The following is an 18,640-nucleotide window of genomic DNA, read 5'->3' on the forward strand; positions in this document are numbered from 1 at the left end:
TTCATTTAACGTTGTGCTTGGTTGCTTTATTTATAAGAATTTAACTTTTCAGGGCCACTCCATCTGCCTTATGGATGTCTCGTAATTTATTTAACCAGTGCCCCTTGTTGACTACTTAGGTTTTTTTCCACTTTTACTTCATTAGAACGGATTTCTAGGAGGATTAAAACTTTACTTTAAAGGAAAAAGTTCAGACCTGTGGGCTCCCAGAGCTTTTTCAGTTATTGGGTGTGTCTGTATGATGGATGTGCCCCTAAAAGCAGCACATACGAGGAGTTTCTGAGGTTAGAGCAAGATAGTATGCTGTAGGAAAAGATGAAAGAAGTAGAATGTACGCTATGATCACAGCCTTATTTCCTCTATTTTTAATCTAAGGGGCAAATCAAAGAAGTATATCAAAGTATTAATTGTGGCTCTTGTGAGGTGAGGAGACTTTTTTAGGGTTTTCTCCTTGCTTTCTACATTTCTGATTTTTTCCACGTTCCCATTTGCTCATAATGAGCCTCTATCACTTTTTTGATAAGGAAAGATGAATTTGAATTAAACATTTAGGCCCCTGGGTTTGCTTTTGTGTTCGTTAAAAATAAATTTTTCTTATTTCAAAATAAAACATATTCTTTTCAAAAAGAGAAAGTAATAAAAATATAAAATTCCCCTGTAATTCTCCCACCAAGAAATTGCTTTGGGTATTTTCCTCTGCACATGTGAAACCCACAGAAGCGCTGGCTGACCCAGGCATGGAACTGCGGTCACACGCAGGTACAGACATAGGCCCTGCCTTTGAGAACTCTGCAGTCTAGCTGGGAAAACAGACGTAAGCGTCAGTGATAGCCCAGATGATTTGTTAACAATAAGTATGGCAGGTGGTTCTGAGCCATCTTCTTGGGGAGGCCCTTTGGACCTGGAAGGTCAACATGCGGGTAGAGAGAACACCAGCACAGGTGGGATTGCTTTGACTAGAACAAGATTGTTCCATCTTACTACTCTGAAGACTGCTCTGTGCACTCAGTTGTTCCCTGGCATCTTTGGGGGCCTGTTTTGGGTCCCCTTAGGTGAGAATACAGGGGTGGGGGTGGGACTGAGGCCGGCAAGGCGTGCTCCCTCCCCTCTTCTCAAGGCTTACGCTGTCTGTCCTCTGTCTCGGGTCTAGAATTGCAAACGCACACAACTCTAATGTTTCCAACAAGTTTGCCAACGACGGCAGCTTCTTGCAGCAGTTTCTGAAGTTGCAGAAGGCACAGACCAGCACAGGTGAGTGCAGTCCCCCCTGTCCCATCTCACCTCCTCCTAGAGCTCCCCCTGCTGGCTTTCTCTCCCAAGGGTCCCTCAGCACCTCAGAAATGGCAGGTCCCACCTTAGACTTGTTCCTCTCACCCCTCGTTCATTGAGCGCCCTCATTCTACTCGTCCTCACGCTAAACGCCCAAGGGGAGAGTGCAGACCTTGCCCTCTAGATGCTTACCCCCAAGAAGTGGAGACGAAAAAGCCAGGTTTCGATCCAGGGGGTAGGGGCCAGGACTAAGCATGCCTCATGGTTGTGGGACTGAGGCTTGAGTCAGAGCAGCAGCCCAGGTGCAAGGAACAGGACCCTCTTCGGGCGGGGGGCGGGGGGCGGGTGCGCTTGGCCCACAGGAGCCCCATGGGACACGCCAGGTGTGAGAATCACCACCTGTGGGAAGCCCACCTGTATCTGTGGTTGTGCAGTTTACCAGTCTCATTTTTACTGTAAGAAAGTTACTGGTGAAACAGCTGACCTTCAACCTTTGTCAGGTTTCCCAGGTAACAGTGAAGACAGTTAACCCAAGGCCAAGTTTGCCCACAGAGAGGGAGAAAGGGCTATATGAGCTCTTCACTGCAGGGTCTCATGCCATGAGTCGTGTTTGAAAAGTCCCAAATAGACTGGCTCCAGCCCGCTACTGGCAAGCAGAGGGAGTGAGTGTAAGCTGGACGTGGGGGTTCAGGTCTCATCCGGAAGAGCTGCAGCATCCCTAGTCTATGGATATAGGCATCAGAGGCACCTACTGCCAGAGTTGCCGCCTGCAGAGTCCCGGGCTGGGTGACCACGGTAGGTTCTTCTCTGCGCCTCAGGGGTCCTCATCTGTAAAATGGGGGTGGCATCCTCCCTGAGTGCTTCTGGTCACCCACTGCCTACCAGTGCTATGCGAGAAGTTAAGAACCCAGCCACTTGGGGCTCAGGGTGTGCAGGTTAGGCAGGAAGATAGGAAACCTGCACCACAGACCTTGAGTGTGGGTATCCTTCCTTGTATCCCAAGATGCCCGCCCGAGTGCGCCCGCTGCCCCGCCTCGTGTGCTCCCGCGCACCGGGAAGAGGCCCCCCCTCATCAGTAGCCCGCCGGGCCAGATGAAGAACTACGTGCATGCCAAGCAGCTGCCCGTGGCCAGCCGCCCGAGCGTCTTCCAGTCTCCTGACGAGGACGAGGAGGAGGACTATGAACAGTGGCTGGAGATCAAAGGTGAGGGGCCGGGGCTGCTGCCCCCCTTCCACGGCTGCACCTCCAGCTGCTCCAGCAGGGTCCACGGGCACCGGGGACAGCGCAGCCAGGGCTGTGGGGTGCTTGGGGCTGTGGTCAGGGGGTGCCTCCAGGCTGAGCCTTCAGGATGAGCGAGGTGAAGGAAGGGGTGGGGAGCAGAGCATGGGGAGCATGGAGGGGCTGCAGAGTGTGGGCTTCATCCTGGGAGCTGTGGGACCCACTGTCCACTTGTGTGGGGGCTGGCCTCCGGGGGGGCGTTCTCAGGGGAGCATTCACTTGTGCCCTCCTCATCCAGTACTAGAAGAGGAGCTCCTCAGTGCGGGTACTTGTCTCCATGAGTTTGGGCCAGAGGTATGAGCGTGCCGGTTGGAGGGCGTGCTCTCCTGCCCAGGGAAGGACAGTCATTGGCCTTGGATGAGCCAGTTCCAGCCCCATGGTGGAGGAGGGCGGAGGAGGGTGGTGATGGTGGCACTCCTAGTGCATCCAGCCATGACCATATTCAGAACGAGACTTCGGTGCTGTGTGGAGAACGAGCTGTGTGAAGTCCTGGCCCTAGGCCACCTCTGCTCCAGGATGGCTAGCACAGTCATGTCTCCCTGACAGGACAGACTGAAGCGACCATATAATCATGCCATGACAGCCTCTAGGCCTCTTGTTCTGGATGAGGGTGCCGGCTTCAGGCCGTGCATCTAAACAGATCAGGGGCCAACCTCGAAGCTTGGAGCATTAGTCAGAATGGAGTCAGTGAGTGTGGTGTTTCCTCAGAGAGGGGCCCTGGCAGTTCAATGGTACCCTGCTGGGAACTGCTACTTTATGAGGGGCAGTGGGTATCTCAAGGCCCTTGAGGCTTTTATGGCCTGCTGTTGATACAACCTCAGAAAAGCACCTGTGCTTGTAAAGTGACCAGGTCAAGGTCGTTGCCAGGCATGTGGGAGGAGGATGAGGCTTAGGAAAAAGGTGGACACAGAATGTCTCTGAGACCTCTTATAGGTCCTCCTTAGGCCACATGTTGTACCCCGCCACCCCAACCCCGCGAGCTTCCTCGCAGTACAAGCAGCAGGGGGAATAAGCGTGGCCACAGGCTCAGTGTCTGGCCCCATTGCCAGGAGGAGCAAACATTCCTAAGCACTGACTGACATCAAGAAATTTCTTCTGGGAGTTTTCATGAGGGATGTGAGCTGTATGGTGGCTGACAGTCTCAGAAACAGGCCAGCAGTAAATACAAAAGCAAGTTCCATGTGGCTCAAAGTGGAGGCTAATAAAATATATATATATATATATATATGTGTGTGTGTGTGTGTGTGTGTGTATGTGTATGTATATATACACACATATATGTGTATTTTTTGTTTTGTTTTTTTTGTCGGTATGCGGGCCTCTCACTGTTGTGGCCTCTCCCGTTGCGGAGCACAGGCTCCGGACACGCAGGCCCAGCGGCCATGGCTCACGGGCCCAGCCGCTCCGCAGCACGTGGGATCTTCCCGGACCGGGGCACGAACCCGTGTCCCCTGCATCGGCAGGCGGACTCTCAACCACTGCACCACCAGGGAAGCCCCCAAAATATATTTTTTAGTGGTGTTCACTGAAAGTGCTCTGAGGTAACAATTAAACCCGTTGCAATGAGTGTCCCTAGCTCCCAGATGTTGGTCTGGAAACACGTGTTCTCACTCATGGAAACCAGGACTTCTTGGAGAAATGGCTGGCTCTAGGTCTGGGCAGGAAGCGTCTGAGATGATCCTGAAGTGCCCTGTCCCAGCAGGTATCGAGGAGGCCATCAGAGACTGGGGTCATGTCCAAAGGCCTCGGGAGCCAGCTTGAAGAGGCTCCACTGGCCACAGAGGGGGTGATTGAGCTTCTGTGATGATATTAATTGTGTTGGATTGAAACCCACTGACATCTTAAAATCAGAGTTTGTAATGATATTTGAAAAAAAAGAATTTGTCTTTGAAGGATGAAAGGGAATTGATTTATTGTACTGAACACTGGTAAAGAAAGGGATTGAGCATTCCACAAAAGGAGGGGGAGGGTGGCTATGTTTTCCAACATCTCCCTGCCAGCCTGGGGACTGGCTTGGCCTTTGGGAGGCTCACACACTTTTCTCCCTCCAGCATGTCTCGCAAAGGCTGTCTAGACCGACTCACCCCTCATCATGGTGCTTTGTGCATGGACCCGGGACGCCCGACAACCTCCCGCATTTCACCCTCTTCTCCCCCGACCCCTCTGTCCTTGTGGTCCGTAGAGAGAGTGTGCCTGTTGACTGTGGGGTGTGTGAGTTGAACCCCAGTACTGACAGCCTCCTTAAAGTTTCACCCCCAGAGGGAGCCGAGACTCGGAAAGTGATAGAGAAATTGGCCCGCTTTGTGGCAGAAGGAGGCCCCGAGTTAGAAAAAGTAGCTATGGAGAACTACAAGGATAACCCAGCATTTTCGTAAGTACTTCTGGGAGGGGAAGACCACTGCTACTTAATGTTCTTGCCACATGTTAGTACATGCAAATGTTCTTGTAAAACCCTGGTGGTGACTGAAGCTGGCCGGGGCTGGGTGCTTACTTGCGTGGGCCAGATACTGTTCTGAGAGCTTTCTAATTCACACCAGAGGTAGCAAGGGGCCCCAGTGTGGTGTGGAGACTTATTTTTGGGCCCCATCGAGGTGTCTCTGCTCACCAGCTTGCTTTTGCACAGTATGTCTTCAGAAGCTGCATGGGTCCACCCATCCCCGTTGCTCATTTTCCACTCTTTGTTTTACAAAACTCTCCAGGTTTTTGCATGATAAGAATAGCAGGGAATTCCTCTACTACAGAAAGAAGGTGGCTGAGATAAGAAAGGAAGCACAGAAGTTGCAGGCAGCCTCTCAGAAAGGTAGGTGGCTGAAGGGGGTGGGAGGTTCTAGGGAGGCGTGTGGACAAACCACGCCCCAGGTGGAATCGGGGTTCCTTTCCTGGAACCCGTCGTGGTGTGGGGTGGCGTTGACAGTGCAGGTCTATGCGCTCCCAGGGAGCTGGGGTCCTGCTGGGACCAGCACTGCCCTCCCTGCCAGTGCTCAGACGAAATCTAAGGGTCAAGGTAAAGGTCAAGGTCATGTCCAGGAGCTCAGCCCTGTGCATGTAAACGGGGCACAGGGGAGGAACATTTGCCCCTTGGTTCATGGTCATTTTCACAAGTGCTAATGAGCACCTGATGCGTGCTGGGCACTGAGGACACCTAGAGACAAATGCAGTGACTGACACTTGTCGAGGGGGGCCAGGAGACAAAAACGGTCAGCTGGTGGGATGAGTGTCGGGAGGGTGAGATGCTGCCTGGTCTCCAGATGTAATGAAGTGAAACCCCAGCCAGGTGCTGGTGGGCAGCAGGGGGATTGATGTTTAAGCCAAATGTGGGCCACAGACGTTGGTTCATCATGTCTGTCACTTGCAGTCCCTTGCCCTGACCTTCTTCCCAGGAGAGGTGGGCCAGGCCCATCCCCCCATGTGACCTGGGGGGACAGCTGCCAGCAGAAAGACTGAGGTGGGGATTCCCATCTCTCCTCCAGCCTGGACCCAGACTCTCCCTCACATTCTGTTCCCATGTCCCAGTGTGGGTCCAAAACCCCCAGACATATGGGGTGGGAAGGGGTCGGGTGTGGGGGGCAGAAGCTCAAGATATATTATTATATTAATTCAGGTGTTTGGTTCCAGTGCAGTAATCTGATTCCCATTTGCCTGTTTTTCTTTGTATTGTTCCTAAAATAAACCCCTCTTGTTGCCCGGGGTTCTTAGCAGAAATTAGGCTGTTGGGTGTGGTGAGTTGAGCTCAGTACTGACAGCCTGCTTAAAGTTTCACCCCCAGAGGATGAAGAGGTCAAGAACCTCGCAGAAAAGTTGGCCAGGTTCATAGCGGATGGGGGTCCCGAGGTGGAAACCATTGCCCTCCAGAACAACCGCGAGAACCAGGCATTCAGGTAAGCGGTGGGGGGGAACCCACTGGAGAGGTAACCTCTCACCCTAGTCACAGCTCCCCCGCTGAGAAAATGGGCTTGGTGTGGTATTGAGACGTGCTAGGGTCCCATGGCAAGAAGTTGGCAGGGCCAGGACTCAGGTCCAGGAGTTTCTGACCACAGAGTTTAGGCGTGCCACCGCATAGGCATTCCCCAAGTGCACGTCGGTGCCCTGAATCATCTCTGAGGCAGGTGTGTGGGGACCTTTGGGGCCTTGTGTTTTCCAGGTGCCTCATGGAGAAAGTCTCTAGCACTTGCCTTGCTCCCTTGTAACAGAATAGGCCAGGCTCTCGAGCAGAAACTCACAGAATTGTTGTTCACTGTTTGCATCCTGAGGGTCTCATCTTTACGACAAGGGAAATGGCAGGAAAGCAGGGAATGTGATACCTCAGGCTCTGGGGAGGGGGAACCCACAGCCTGTGTGCAGGTTCTACAGAGTGGGTGGGACAAGCATCCTGGCCTCCCTGCTGTTCCCAGCCACAGAGTCACACACCACTCCCTCAGGCTGGGTCTGTGCTCCCCCCGCTCTGTCATTCGTTGGGTGGGTTCAGCCCCAGCTCTTTGTGGGGGAAGGCGGGTCGGGGGGCTGGATGTTGGGGTGTGGGAGGGGTGGTCACTGCTGCAGGGCGGGGGCCGGCAGAGGTTTGTGAGGTGGACGCTGAACCTGTTGTGGAGGTGATGCACCCATGAGGACACTTGGCCACGAGTAACACAAGTCCCCATTCAGTCAGTGAGGAGATGCGATGGCGCTTTTAACGAATGTGCTAGAGCAGCAGCCATCTGGGCTGGTCGATTCTGCAGCTCTAGACACCATCAGGGACTCAGGAAGAAAGAAGAAGGTGTGGATGCTGGGCAGGCGGCCAGTCGCATCTACTACATGTGAGCCAGCGTGAGCTAGACATGGAACAAAGTGAAGGGCGTCTGGAGGGACTGCCACGCAGGAGTGAAGTGGCAGAGATGGCGGGCGCTGTGCCACCTTGGCGGGGGAGCAGGGTGAGCGTTGACGCAGTGCAGATGGGCCTTGGAGCCGGGCCGGGCTGGGTCCCAGGGGGCTCAGGTGTCCACTGAGAGCCTTTGGAGGGTCTGCATAGGGAGTGACAGGGTCAACTGTTCTTCCAGGATCATCTGGCCACAGTTGTGGAGGGTGGTCAGGCACACCAGGTTGAGGCACATGGGGGCAGAAGGGAACCATCGCGTGGGGCCGGGGGGCGGGGAAGGGCTGCTGAGGGTTTCAGGTGTCCCTGTGTCTGGTACCTGGGCAGCTAGGAGCTTTCATGGGGACTGTGGGGTGTTTGGGTCTAGAGTTCAGGAGACCCAGGATCTCCTCACAAAGTAGTGATATCGGCCACCACTCTGCACTACCCAAACCAGTGTTGCAGTGTTACGGTATAAGTCACTACGTCTTTTTTTCTTCTTCTTCATTTACCTAAGTAAGTTTATTTAAACAGGAAACTTAGTGTACTGTCACTTAGCGTGACAAGAGCTGACAAAAAATCTATCTCAGGCAAAGTGGGCGAGGTAGTGGAATTCTGTACAAAACCCCCAGCGCAAGTGGCTCTCCCTGGTCACAGGGGTCCAGGGCTCAGCAGCTCCAGCCGAGCCTTTTCCCTGGGGTCAAAGCGAAGAGACATTATCACCACAAGTGACTCCAGGCCCTCCCTGCAGCTCTTGCGCCTTGTGGGGGCATTACTGGCAGGCATCCAGCTTGTTGGGTGTGGCTTTGATGGAGGCTAGAGGGTGACTGCCACGGATGAGGACAGAGCCTGGGGGTGTCTGGCAGAGAAGTAGCTGAAGGTGACCAGCGTGGTCTGGGGGAGCTCATTTCAACACTAGAGCTGAACTACAGTTGGCACTCCACACATTGGACCTGGGCAAGGCATGCAGGTTCATACCAAGCAGACTGATTCATCTTCACATGGCGTCAGGTGCAAGGCAGCTCCTCTCACCCCAAATCTAACAGCCACCCGTGTTCCTGCCACTCTGGGCCCTTCCCTTCTGATTTCCCAGCAGCTATGAGTTTTGGGAAAAAATTGTAATAGCTGTGCTCATCTGTAAAGAAGCTGGAAATGTCTGTTCCTTTGACCAGTCATTCTACTTCTGAGATGCCATCCCCAGAAATAATGTTATATATATAGCACTGTCATAGTCTTGAAAAATTAGTAACACAATGAAAGTCCAGCCCCAGTGGGCTAAACTCCTATAACTGCATCTCCCCAGTGGAATCGTGGCCATCAGAAGGCAAGTTGTTGAAGGTGGTAGCAGCCAGCACACCTCAAGCCATGTGTGACTCTAACACATCACCCGGGTGAACCATGTTGTTCTTTACAACCGCCTGGCATGTTGGCCTTTAACAGGTGAGCAAGGCAAGGAGGCCAGTTGGTGGAGATGCCTTCACCACCATGCTACACTGCATTCTGACAGGAAAGCCTTATGTTGTCGGGTTAAGAAATTCTTAAAATATCAGGATACGGAAAATAGAATCACAGCTCTGTTCAAATAAATCTGCAGTGGAAAAAGTCTGGAAGGAAAAGACACTAAAGTGATAACTTTGGTTAACCCTGTGGGTGGGATTACACCAGTCAGAGGGGGTCTTCATTGTAGAATCCCCTGCACCTGTGCCCGGGGCCCATAGTGAGCTGTTATGCTCCTCGCAGACAGGCATACCCATGGGGGGCTCTTGGGTGCTGCCTCTCAGAGCATCTCAGAGGAGAATCAGCATGAATCAGCAGCTGAGGCCAGGAAGAGGCAAGCTTGTGAGCCTAGAGGAAACCCACCCCGTTAGGAGCTGCCCCCCTGCCCCAGTGGGCGAATTCCCCAGTCTGCTTTTCTTGGAGGAACCAAATCACTTTAAATCCATGTCCTGGTTGCTACGAGTCTTTTTTAAATTCAGCCATCTGCTTCCTTCCCTCTTTGAACGACTTCTTGCTTTCATCTCTTAATTTTTTTTAAGATGTTATTTTTTGAGCAGTTTTAGGTTTGCAGCAGAATTGAGGGGAAGCTACAGAGACTTCCCATGTGCCCCCTTCCCCAAAACATGCACAGCCTCCCCCATTATCAACATCCCCCACCAGAATAGTATATTTGTTACAATTGATGAACCTATGTTGACACATCATGATCACCCAAAGTCTATAGTTAGGGTTCACTCTTGGTGTTGTGTATTCTATGGGTTTGGACAAATGCGTAATGACATGTATCCATCATTATGATATCATACAGAGTATTCTCACTGCCCTAATATTCCCTGTGTTCTGCCTGTTCATCCCTTTTTCCTCCCTAACCCCTGGCAACCACGTACGTAGTTTTGCCTTTTCCAGAATGTCATATAATTGGAATCATAGTACGTTGCTTTTTCAGATTAGCTTCCTTCACTTAGTAATATGTATTTAGGGTTGCGCTGAGTCTTTTTGTTTTTGTTTTGTTTTGTTTTGCGGTAGGCGCGTCTCTCACTGTTGTGGCCTCTCCCGTTGTGGAGCACAGGCTCCGGACGCGCAGGCTCAGTGGCCATGGCTCACGGGCCCAGCTGCTCTGCAGCATGTGGGATCTTTCCGGACCAGGGCACGAACCCATGTCCCCTGCATCGGCAGGCGGACTCTCAACCACTGCGCCACCAGGGGAGCCCTCTGAGTCTTTTTTTGGCTTGATAGCCCATTTCTTTTTAGCACTTAATAATTTTCCATCGTCTGGATGTACCACAGTTTATTTAATATTCATCTCCTGCAGGACATCTCGGTCGCTCCCAAGTTTTGGCAATTATGAACAAAGTTGTTGTAAACATCAGTGTGCAGGGTTTTTGTGTGGACATAAATTTTCAACTCTTTTATACCAAGAAGTGTGATTACTGGATTGTATGGTATATTTAGTTTTGTAAGAAACAGCCTAACTGTCTTCCAAAATGGCTTGTACCATCTGCATTCCCCGCAGCAACGAATGAGAGTTTCAGTAGCTCCATATCAACATTTGATGTTGTCAGTGTTTTGGATTTTGGCCGTTCTTATAGATGTGTAGTGATATTCATTGTTTTGATTTGCATTTTCCTGATGACATGAAGGGAAGTATCTTTTCATAATGCTTACTTGCCATCTGTAAATCTTTGGTGAGTCATGTGTTAAGGTCATTGGCCCTTTTTTTTTTTTTTTTTTTGACGGTACATAGACCTCTCACTGTTGTGGTTTCTCCCGTTGCGGAGCACAGGCTCTGGACGCGCAGGCTCAGCGGCCGTGGCTCACGGGCCCAGCCACTCCACGGCATGTGGGATCTTCCCTGACCGGGGCACGAACCCGTGTCCCCTGCATCGGCAGGTGGACTCCCAACCACTGCACCACCAGGGAAGCCCCCATTTTTTAATTGGCTTGTTTTTTTTATTGTTGGGTGTTAAGAGTTCTTTGTATATTTTGGATTTTTTTGTTTGTTTTTTTGTTTGTTTTTTTCTGGCTGTGTTGGGTCTTCATTGCTGCGCGTGGGCTTTCTCTAGTTGTGGTGAGCGGGGGCTACTCTTCATTGCAGTATGCGGGTTTCTCATTGCAGTGGCTTCTCTTGCTGCGGGGCATGGGCTCTAAGCGTGCGGGCTTCAGTAGTTGCAGTGCATGGGCTCAGTAGTTGTGGCACACGGGCTTAGTTGCTCCATGGCACGTGGGATCTTCCCGGACCAGGGATCAAACCCGTGTCCCCTGCATTGGCAGGCGGATTCTTAAACACAGCATCACCAGGGAAGTCTCCTTTGTATATTTTTGATAACAGTCTTTATCAGATGTGTCTTTTGCAAATATTTCTCCCAGTCTGTGGCTTTTTCTCCTCATTCTCTTGATGTTGTCCTTTGCAGAGCAGAAGTTTTTCATTTTAATGAAGTCCAGCTTATCAGTTGCTTTCATGGATCATGCCTTTGGTGTTGTATCTAAAAAGTTATTGCCATACCCAAGGTTATGTAGGTATTCTCCTATGTTTTATAGTTTTATGTTTTACGTTTAGGTCAGTGATACATTTTTAGTTAATTTTTGTGACGGTTATGAGGTCTGTTTCTAGATTCTTTGTTTGTTTGTGGTTTTTTTGCATGTGGATGTCCAGTTTCAGCACCATTTGTTGAAAAGACTGTCTTTGCTCCATTGTATTGCTTTTGCTCCTTTGTCAAAGAACAGACTATATGTATGCGGATCTGTTTCTGGGCTCTTTATTCTGTTCTGTTGATCTCTTTGTCCATTCTTTCACTAATACCCCACTGCCTTGATTACTGTAGCTTTACAGTAAGTCCCGAAGTCAGGTAGTATCAGTCCTCCAACTTTGTTCTTCTTCTTCAGTATTGTGTTGGCTATTGTGGGTTGTTTGTCTCTTTATATAAGCTCTAGAATGAGTTTGTCAGTATCCACAGAATAAATGATTTTGACTGGAATTGCATTGAATCTAGAAATCAAGTTGGGAATAACTGACATCTTGACAACATTGAGCCTTCCTATCTTTGAACAAGGAATAGCTCTTCATTTATTTAGTTCTTCTTTGAATTCATTCATCAGAGTTTTTTAGTTTTCCTCATATAGATCTTGTGCATATTTTGTTACCTTTTACCTAAGTATTTTATATGGGGGAATGCTAATGTAAATGGTATTGTGTTTTTAGTTTCAAGTTCTACTTGTTCATTGGTGGTATATAGAAGAGTGATTGACTTCTGTATTTTAACCTTGTATCCTGCAACCTTGCTATAATACCTTATTAAGTTCCAGGGTTTTTTGGTCTATTCTTCCATCTGTGTTTTTTATTTTTATTTTTTGTTGCGCCGCGTGGCTTGCAGGATCTTAGTTCCCCAATCAGGGATTGAACCTGGACTCTCAGCAGTGAGGGTGCAGAGTCCTAACCACTGGACCACCAGGGAAGTCCTTCATCTGTTTTTTCTATGTAGACGATCATGTTATATTTCCTTCTTCTCAGTATACCTTCCACTTCCTTTTCTCATCTTATTTCATTAGTTAGAACTTCCAGAATGATGATGAAAAGCATTGGGGAGGTGGGATATTCTTGGCTTGTTTCTGTTCTTAGTGGAAAAGCTTGAGGTTTCTCATCATTAAGTATGATGTTAGCTGTAGGTTCTTTATAGATATTCTTTATCAAGTGGAGGAAGTTCCCCTGTACTCCTAGTTTACTGAGAGTTTTTCTCATGAATGGGTATTAGATTTCATTAAACGCTTTTTCCACAGTGATTGATATGATCATGTGATTTTTCTTTTTTAGCCTGCTGACCTGATGGATTACATTACTTGATTTTCTTTATTTTATTCATTTGTTTATAGTTTTTGGCTGCATTGGATCTTCACTGCAGCACGTGGGCTTTCTTTAGTTGCGGCGAGCAGGGGCTACTCTTCGTTGCAGTATGCGGACTTCTCATTGCAGTGGCTGCTCTTGTTGCGGAGCACGGGCTCTAGGCACGCGGGCTTCAGTAGTTGTGGCACACGGGCTTCAGTAGTTGTGGCTCACAGGCTCTAGAGTACAGGCTCAGTAGTTGTGGCGCATGGGCTTAATTGCTCCGCGGCATGTGGGATCTTCCCGGACCAGGGCTCGAACCCACGTTCCCTGCATTGGCAGGCGGATTCTTAACCACTGCGCCACCAGGGAAGCCCACATTACTTGATTTTCAAATGTTGAACCAGTCTTGCCTGCCTAGAATGAATCCCACTTGGCTGTGGTGTCTATTCTTTTTATACATTAGTGGATTAGGTTTGCTAATATTTTGTTGAGGAGTTTTACATCTGTGTTCATGAGAGATGTTGGTCTATAGTTTTCTTTTCTTGTAATGTTTTTGTCTGGTTTTGGTATGAGGGTAACTGAGTAAGTTAGGAAGTATTCTCTCAGCTTCTATTCTCTGAAAGGGATTGTACAGAATTGGTATAATTTCTACCCTAAATGTTTGGTGAAATTCACCAGTGAACTTTTGGAAGGTTATTAATTACTAATTCAATTTATTTAATAAAAATAGGCCTGTTCAGATTGTCTGGTTCTTCTTGTGGGAGTTTTGACAGATGGTACCTTTCAAAGAATTGGCCCATTTCATCTGGGTTATCAAATTTGTGGGCATAGAGTTGTTCATAGTAATCTGTAGTAATTTTAATGTCCGTGGGATCTGTAGTGATGGCCCCTCTTTCTTTTCTGTTGTGAGTAGTTGGTGTCCTCTCTCTTTTTTTCTTAGCTTGGCTAGAGGCTTAACGATTTTGTTGATCTTTGTTTCTTTTAACTTTTACAAATGTTCCACACTGGGTTTTCTGAAGGGTGTACATGCTTGTACCATGACCCAGGAATACAAAGAAGATGACACAGTCTCCCCATCCCTCCATCCCACCCTAGGATGTTAGCGGGATTGGGAGTCCTCCATCCCTCTCCCATCTCTGACGTAGACATGTAGAAATAGTATGTGGATTTGTTTTCTGCTAACTTCCTTTTATACAAAAGGAATTTACAGCATCCTCGAGCCTGCATTTTGCTTTTGTATTACAGCATTGTGCCGTGACTGTCTTTCCAGGTTCATGAGTGCAAGTCTAGCCCCTTCTTGTCAAGGGCTTTGTAATCTCTGCTGTGCACAGGTTTTGCTATGTGGAACTGGGCTGTGACTCTTCACTCTAGAAGTGGGACTGTTGGCTCAGTACATGCATAGCCTGAGAGATGCTGGGCAGGTGCAGAAGGAGCTGCAGCCTCTGCCGGCTCTGAACCCAGCACCTCCTGCTCTGCACTTGGGGACCAACAGCTACCAGCAAGGCTGCTAGTGAGCTCCCTGTCTGTTCTGATGTTTAGTGTCTTTGTTTTGTCTCTGTCCACTGTTGATGCCTCTCAAGGGTGCATCAGAAAGGAGCACAAATATGCCCAGCTGTCAGGTTTGGGACAAAGCCTGCCCTTTTTGGCACCAGGTGTCTCTCGCAACTCAGGATTTCTTGGTTTGTAGGCACTGGTGCACTCATCTAGGACAGCAGGGGAAGAAGCCTGGCAGAGCCTGGGGAAGGTCTGAGAGAGCCCGCACCTTTTCCTTCGAAGCAGGGGATCAGTGATACTGCGATGGGCATCCAATAAAGATGGGGTAGGGGCTTGCAGTGGCCCTCAGCTCACAGGAACAGCATCATGACAGGCTGTGGCCATGTCACATTGTTCCTCTAGTTTGGGCCACCAGCACCAGCAGCCACTGAGGCCTGGCAGGGCAGGGGTCACGACAGAGACCTCCATCTTGACATGACCCTGAAGTGACCTAGCTGGCCCCAGTGTGCCTACACAAGGCCCAAGCTTCTTCTGCCCTAAATCAGGGGTAGGGGGCTGAGGCCCAATGACGGTGTGCCCCCCACTCTCTTTTGCAGCTTTCTGTATGAACCCAACAGCCAAGGGTACAAGTACTACCGCCAGAAGCTGGAGGAGTTCAGGAAAGCCAAGGCTGGTCCCACGGGCACCCCCACGGCACCTGACCTCGGACTGAAGCGCAGATCTCCTCCTGAGACCCCCTTGGGGTCCATGCCCACCGCCACTGCCTGCCCTACCTCATCTGCCCCCTTGCCCAACGTCAACCCATCTTCAGCTGCCCCAGGGAAGCCAGCCACCACAGCCAACATGAAGAGGAAGCGAAAGAGCCGGTGGGGTCCTGAAGAGGACAAGGTGGAGCTCCCGCCTGCCGAGCTGGTGCAGAGGGACGTGGATGCTTCTCCCTCACCTCTGTCAGGTGGGCCGACCCCCTCCCTCAGCCTCCTGGGGAGGGTCTGGCATCTTTCACTGAGCGTAATGTTTTCAAGGTTCATCTGTGTTGAAGCACATGTCAGAATTTCATTTATTTCCACAGCTGAATAGAATTCCAGTGTACGGATAGACAGCATTTTGTTTATCCATTCATCAGTTGTTTAGAAGCTTGGGTTATTTTCACTTTTTGGCGATTGTGAGTAGTGCTGCTGTGAACACTGGCCTACAAATACCGTTCGGACCCCTGATTTTGATTCTTTTTTGTATATACCTAGGAGTGGAATCACTGGGTCTTAACGGTAATTCTGTTTCACTTATTGAGGAATTGCCAAACTGCATTCTGCAGCAGCTGCACCATTTTACATTCCTATCAGCAGTGCACAAGGGTTCCAGTTTCTTCTCATTCTCGCCTTATTGTATAGCTATTCTAATAAGTGTAAAGTGAAATCAAATTGTGGTTTTGATTTGCATTTCCCTAATGACTAATGGTGTTGAGCATCTTTTCATGTGTTATTGGTCAGTGTATAGTTTAGTTGGAGAAATGTCTATTTTAGTCCTTTGCCCATTTTTTAATTTGGGTTGTATGTCTTTTTGTTATTGAGTTGTCGGAGTTCTCTAAATGTTTTAGATATTAACCCCCATTCAGATACATGATTTGCAAAAATTTTCTCTAATTTTATGGGCTGTATTTTCATCCCCTTAATGTCCTTTGATACACAGAAGTTTTAAATTTTAATGAAGTGCAATTTATTTTTTCTTTTGTTGCCTATGATTTTGGTCTTAAGAAACCGTAGCCACATCCAAAGTCTTGAAGATATGCCCTTATGTTTTCTTCTAAGAGTTTTATAGTTTTAGCTCTTAAATTGAATTAATTTTTATATATGTTATAAGGTAAGTGTCCAACTTCATTTCTTTAAATGTGGAGATCCAATTTTCCCAGCACCATTTGTTGAAGAGACTATTGTTCTTTCTCCATTGAATGGTCTCTTGACACCCTTGTCAAAAATCCCATAGATGTAAAAGTTTATTTTGGGGCTCTCTGCTCTAGTACACTGGTTTATATATCTGTCCTTATGCCAGTAGCACACTGTTTTGATTACTGTAGCTCTGTGGGAAATTTTGAAATCGGGAGTGTCAGTCTTCCAACTTTGTTCCTCTTTCTCACGCTTTGACTATTCGAGGTCCTTTGAATTTTTGTATGAATTTTCAGATAGGCTTTTCCATTTCTGCAGAAAACATTGTTGGGATTTGATAGGGACTGTATTAATCTGTAGATTGCTTTGGGAGGTATTGACACGTTAACAACATTTTAAGTCTTCCAATCTGAGAACATGGGATAGCTTTCCATTTACTTAGGTTTCCTTTAATTTCTTTCAATGTGTTTTGTCTTTCTGTTGTACAAGTCTTGTACCTCTGTTAAGTTTATTCCTAAGTGATTTACTCTTTATGATGCTGTTGCAAATGGAATTTTTTTTTAATTTCCTTTTTGGATTATTTGTTGTTAGTATAAGAAATACAACGGATTTTTTGTGTGTTGATTATGTATCTTTTGCTAAATTCATTTATTGGGGTAATAGTCTTTAGGGTTTTCTACACATAAGATCATGTCATCTGCAGATAAGGATAGTTTTACTTCTTCCTTTCCAAGTTGGATGCCTCTTATTTCTTTTTCTTGCCTAATTGCTCTGGCTAGGATTTGCAGTACTGTGCTGAACAGAAGTGGTGAAAGCAGGCATCCCTGCCTTGTTCCTGATCTTAGGGGGAAAGCTTTTGTTCTTTCACCATTGAGTATGATGTTGTTGTATGTTTTTAATAGATGACCTTTGTCATGTTGAAGAAGTTCCCTTCTGTTCCTAGTTTATTGAGTGTTTTTATCATGAAAGAGTGTTAGATTTTGTCAAGTGCTTTTTCTACATCAATTGAAATGATCATGTGGGTTTTTCCCTTCATTCTATTAATGTGGAGTATTACATTAATTGATTTTTGTATGATGAAACCACCCTTGCATTCCTGGAATAAATCCCCCTCTGTTGTAGTAAATAATTAGTTTACTAATTATTTACATGCTGATGGATTTGGTTTGCTAATATTTTGTTGCAGATTTCTGTCTGCATTTATACTCATAAGGATTATTGGTCTGTAGTTTTCTTTTTTTTTTTTTTTTTTTTTTTTTGCGTCACGCGGGCTTCTCACTGTTGTGGCCCTTCCCGCTGCGGAGCAGAGGCTCCGGACGCGCAGGTTCAGCGGCCATGGCTCATGGGCCCAGCCGCTCCGCGGCACGTGGGATCTTCCCGGACCGGGGCACGAACCCGTGTCGCCTGCATCGGCAGGCGGACTCGCAACCACTGCGCCACCAGGGAAGCCCTGTAGTTTTCTTATATTGTCTTTGTCTGCTTTTGGTATCAGGATAATGCTGACCTCATAGAATGAGTTAGGAAGTGTGTCCTGCTTTAACTTTTTGGAAGAATTTGAGAAGAATTGGTGTTAACTCTTCTTTTAAATCTTGGGTAGAATTTACCAGTGCATTTATCTGGTTCTGGGCTTCTCTTTGGTGGGCTGGAGGGGAGAGTTGATTATTGATTCAGTCCCCTTACTTGTTATAGGTCTATTCAAGTTTTCTGTTACTTCTTGAGTTAGTTTTGGTAGTTTGTGCCATTCTAGGTGATCCAGTTTGTGCCGTTCTGAGTATTGCGATGAAATCTCGTGCTGTCTGTTCCACCCTGCCTGGGATGTGAATCATCCCTTTGACCAGCATATCCCACCCATTAGTCACCAGTAGTCACTCGGTTATCAGATTGACTGTCATGGTATTGCAGTGTTTATGTTCAAATAATCCTTATTTTACTATTTTACTTAATAATGGCCTCACAGCACAGAGTAGTGATGCTGGCCATGTAGACATGCCAAAGAGAAGCCGTCAAGTATTTCCTTTAAGTGAAAGGGTAAAAGTTCTTGACTTAAGCTGAGGTCTCCAAGATCTATGGTAAGAACAAATCATCTATCCATGAAATTGTGAAGAAGGAAAAAGAAGTTTGTGCTAGTTTTGCTGTCGTACCTCAAACTGCGAAAGTTATGGCCACAGTGTGTGCTGAGTACTTAGTTAAAATGGAAAAGGCATTACATTTGTGATAAGATATTTTGAGAGGGAGAGAAAAACCACATTCACATAACTTTTATAATAGTATGTTGTTATAAGTGTTCTATTTTATTATTAGCTATCGTCATTAATTTCTTACTGTGCCTAATTTATAAATTAAACTTTATCATACGTATGTATGTATATATAGTATACACGGGGTTCAGTACTATGTGTAGTTTCAGGCTTCTACTAGAGGGATCTTGGAATGTATCCCCTGCAGATAAAGTAGACTGCTGTATCCCCCTGTTGTTTTAGTAGTTGAGTCTTTTCTGTTTTTTTCTTAGGCAGTCTGACTAAAGATTTGTCCATTTCGTTGGTCTTTTCAAGAAACCAACTTTTGGTTTCATT

The 18,640-nt window shown here is 47.7% G+C and overlaps 1 protein-coding gene across 1 annotated transcript in view; it reads left to right on the top strand.

The window, feature by feature from the left end:
• Window positions 1-18,640, top strand: part of SUGP1 (SURP and G-patch domain containing 1) — a 29,759-nt gene that overhangs the window by 4,549 nt on the left and 6,570 nt on the right. The window contains exons 3-8 of the mRNA XM_082837442.1: window positions 1,151-1,251; window positions 2,273-2,473; window positions 4,796-4,919; window positions 5,248-5,348; window positions 6,303-6,426; window positions 14,784-15,139. Of these exons, the coding sequence (XP_082693568.1) occupies window positions 1,151-1,251; window positions 2,273-2,473; window positions 4,796-4,919; window positions 5,248-5,348; window positions 6,303-6,426; window positions 14,784-15,139 (1,007 nt within the window). The remainder of the gene's footprint in view (window positions 1-1,150; window positions 1,252-2,272; window positions 2,474-4,795; window positions 4,920-5,247; window positions 5,349-6,302; window positions 6,427-14,783; window positions 15,140-18,640) is intronic.

The sequence above is a fragment of the Leucopleurus acutus genome (assembly GCF_964270905.1).
Source record: "Leucopleurus acutus genome assembly, chromosome: 3".
NCBI lineage: Eukaryota > Metazoa > Chordata > Mammalia > Artiodactyla > Delphinidae > Leucopleurus > Leucopleurus acutus.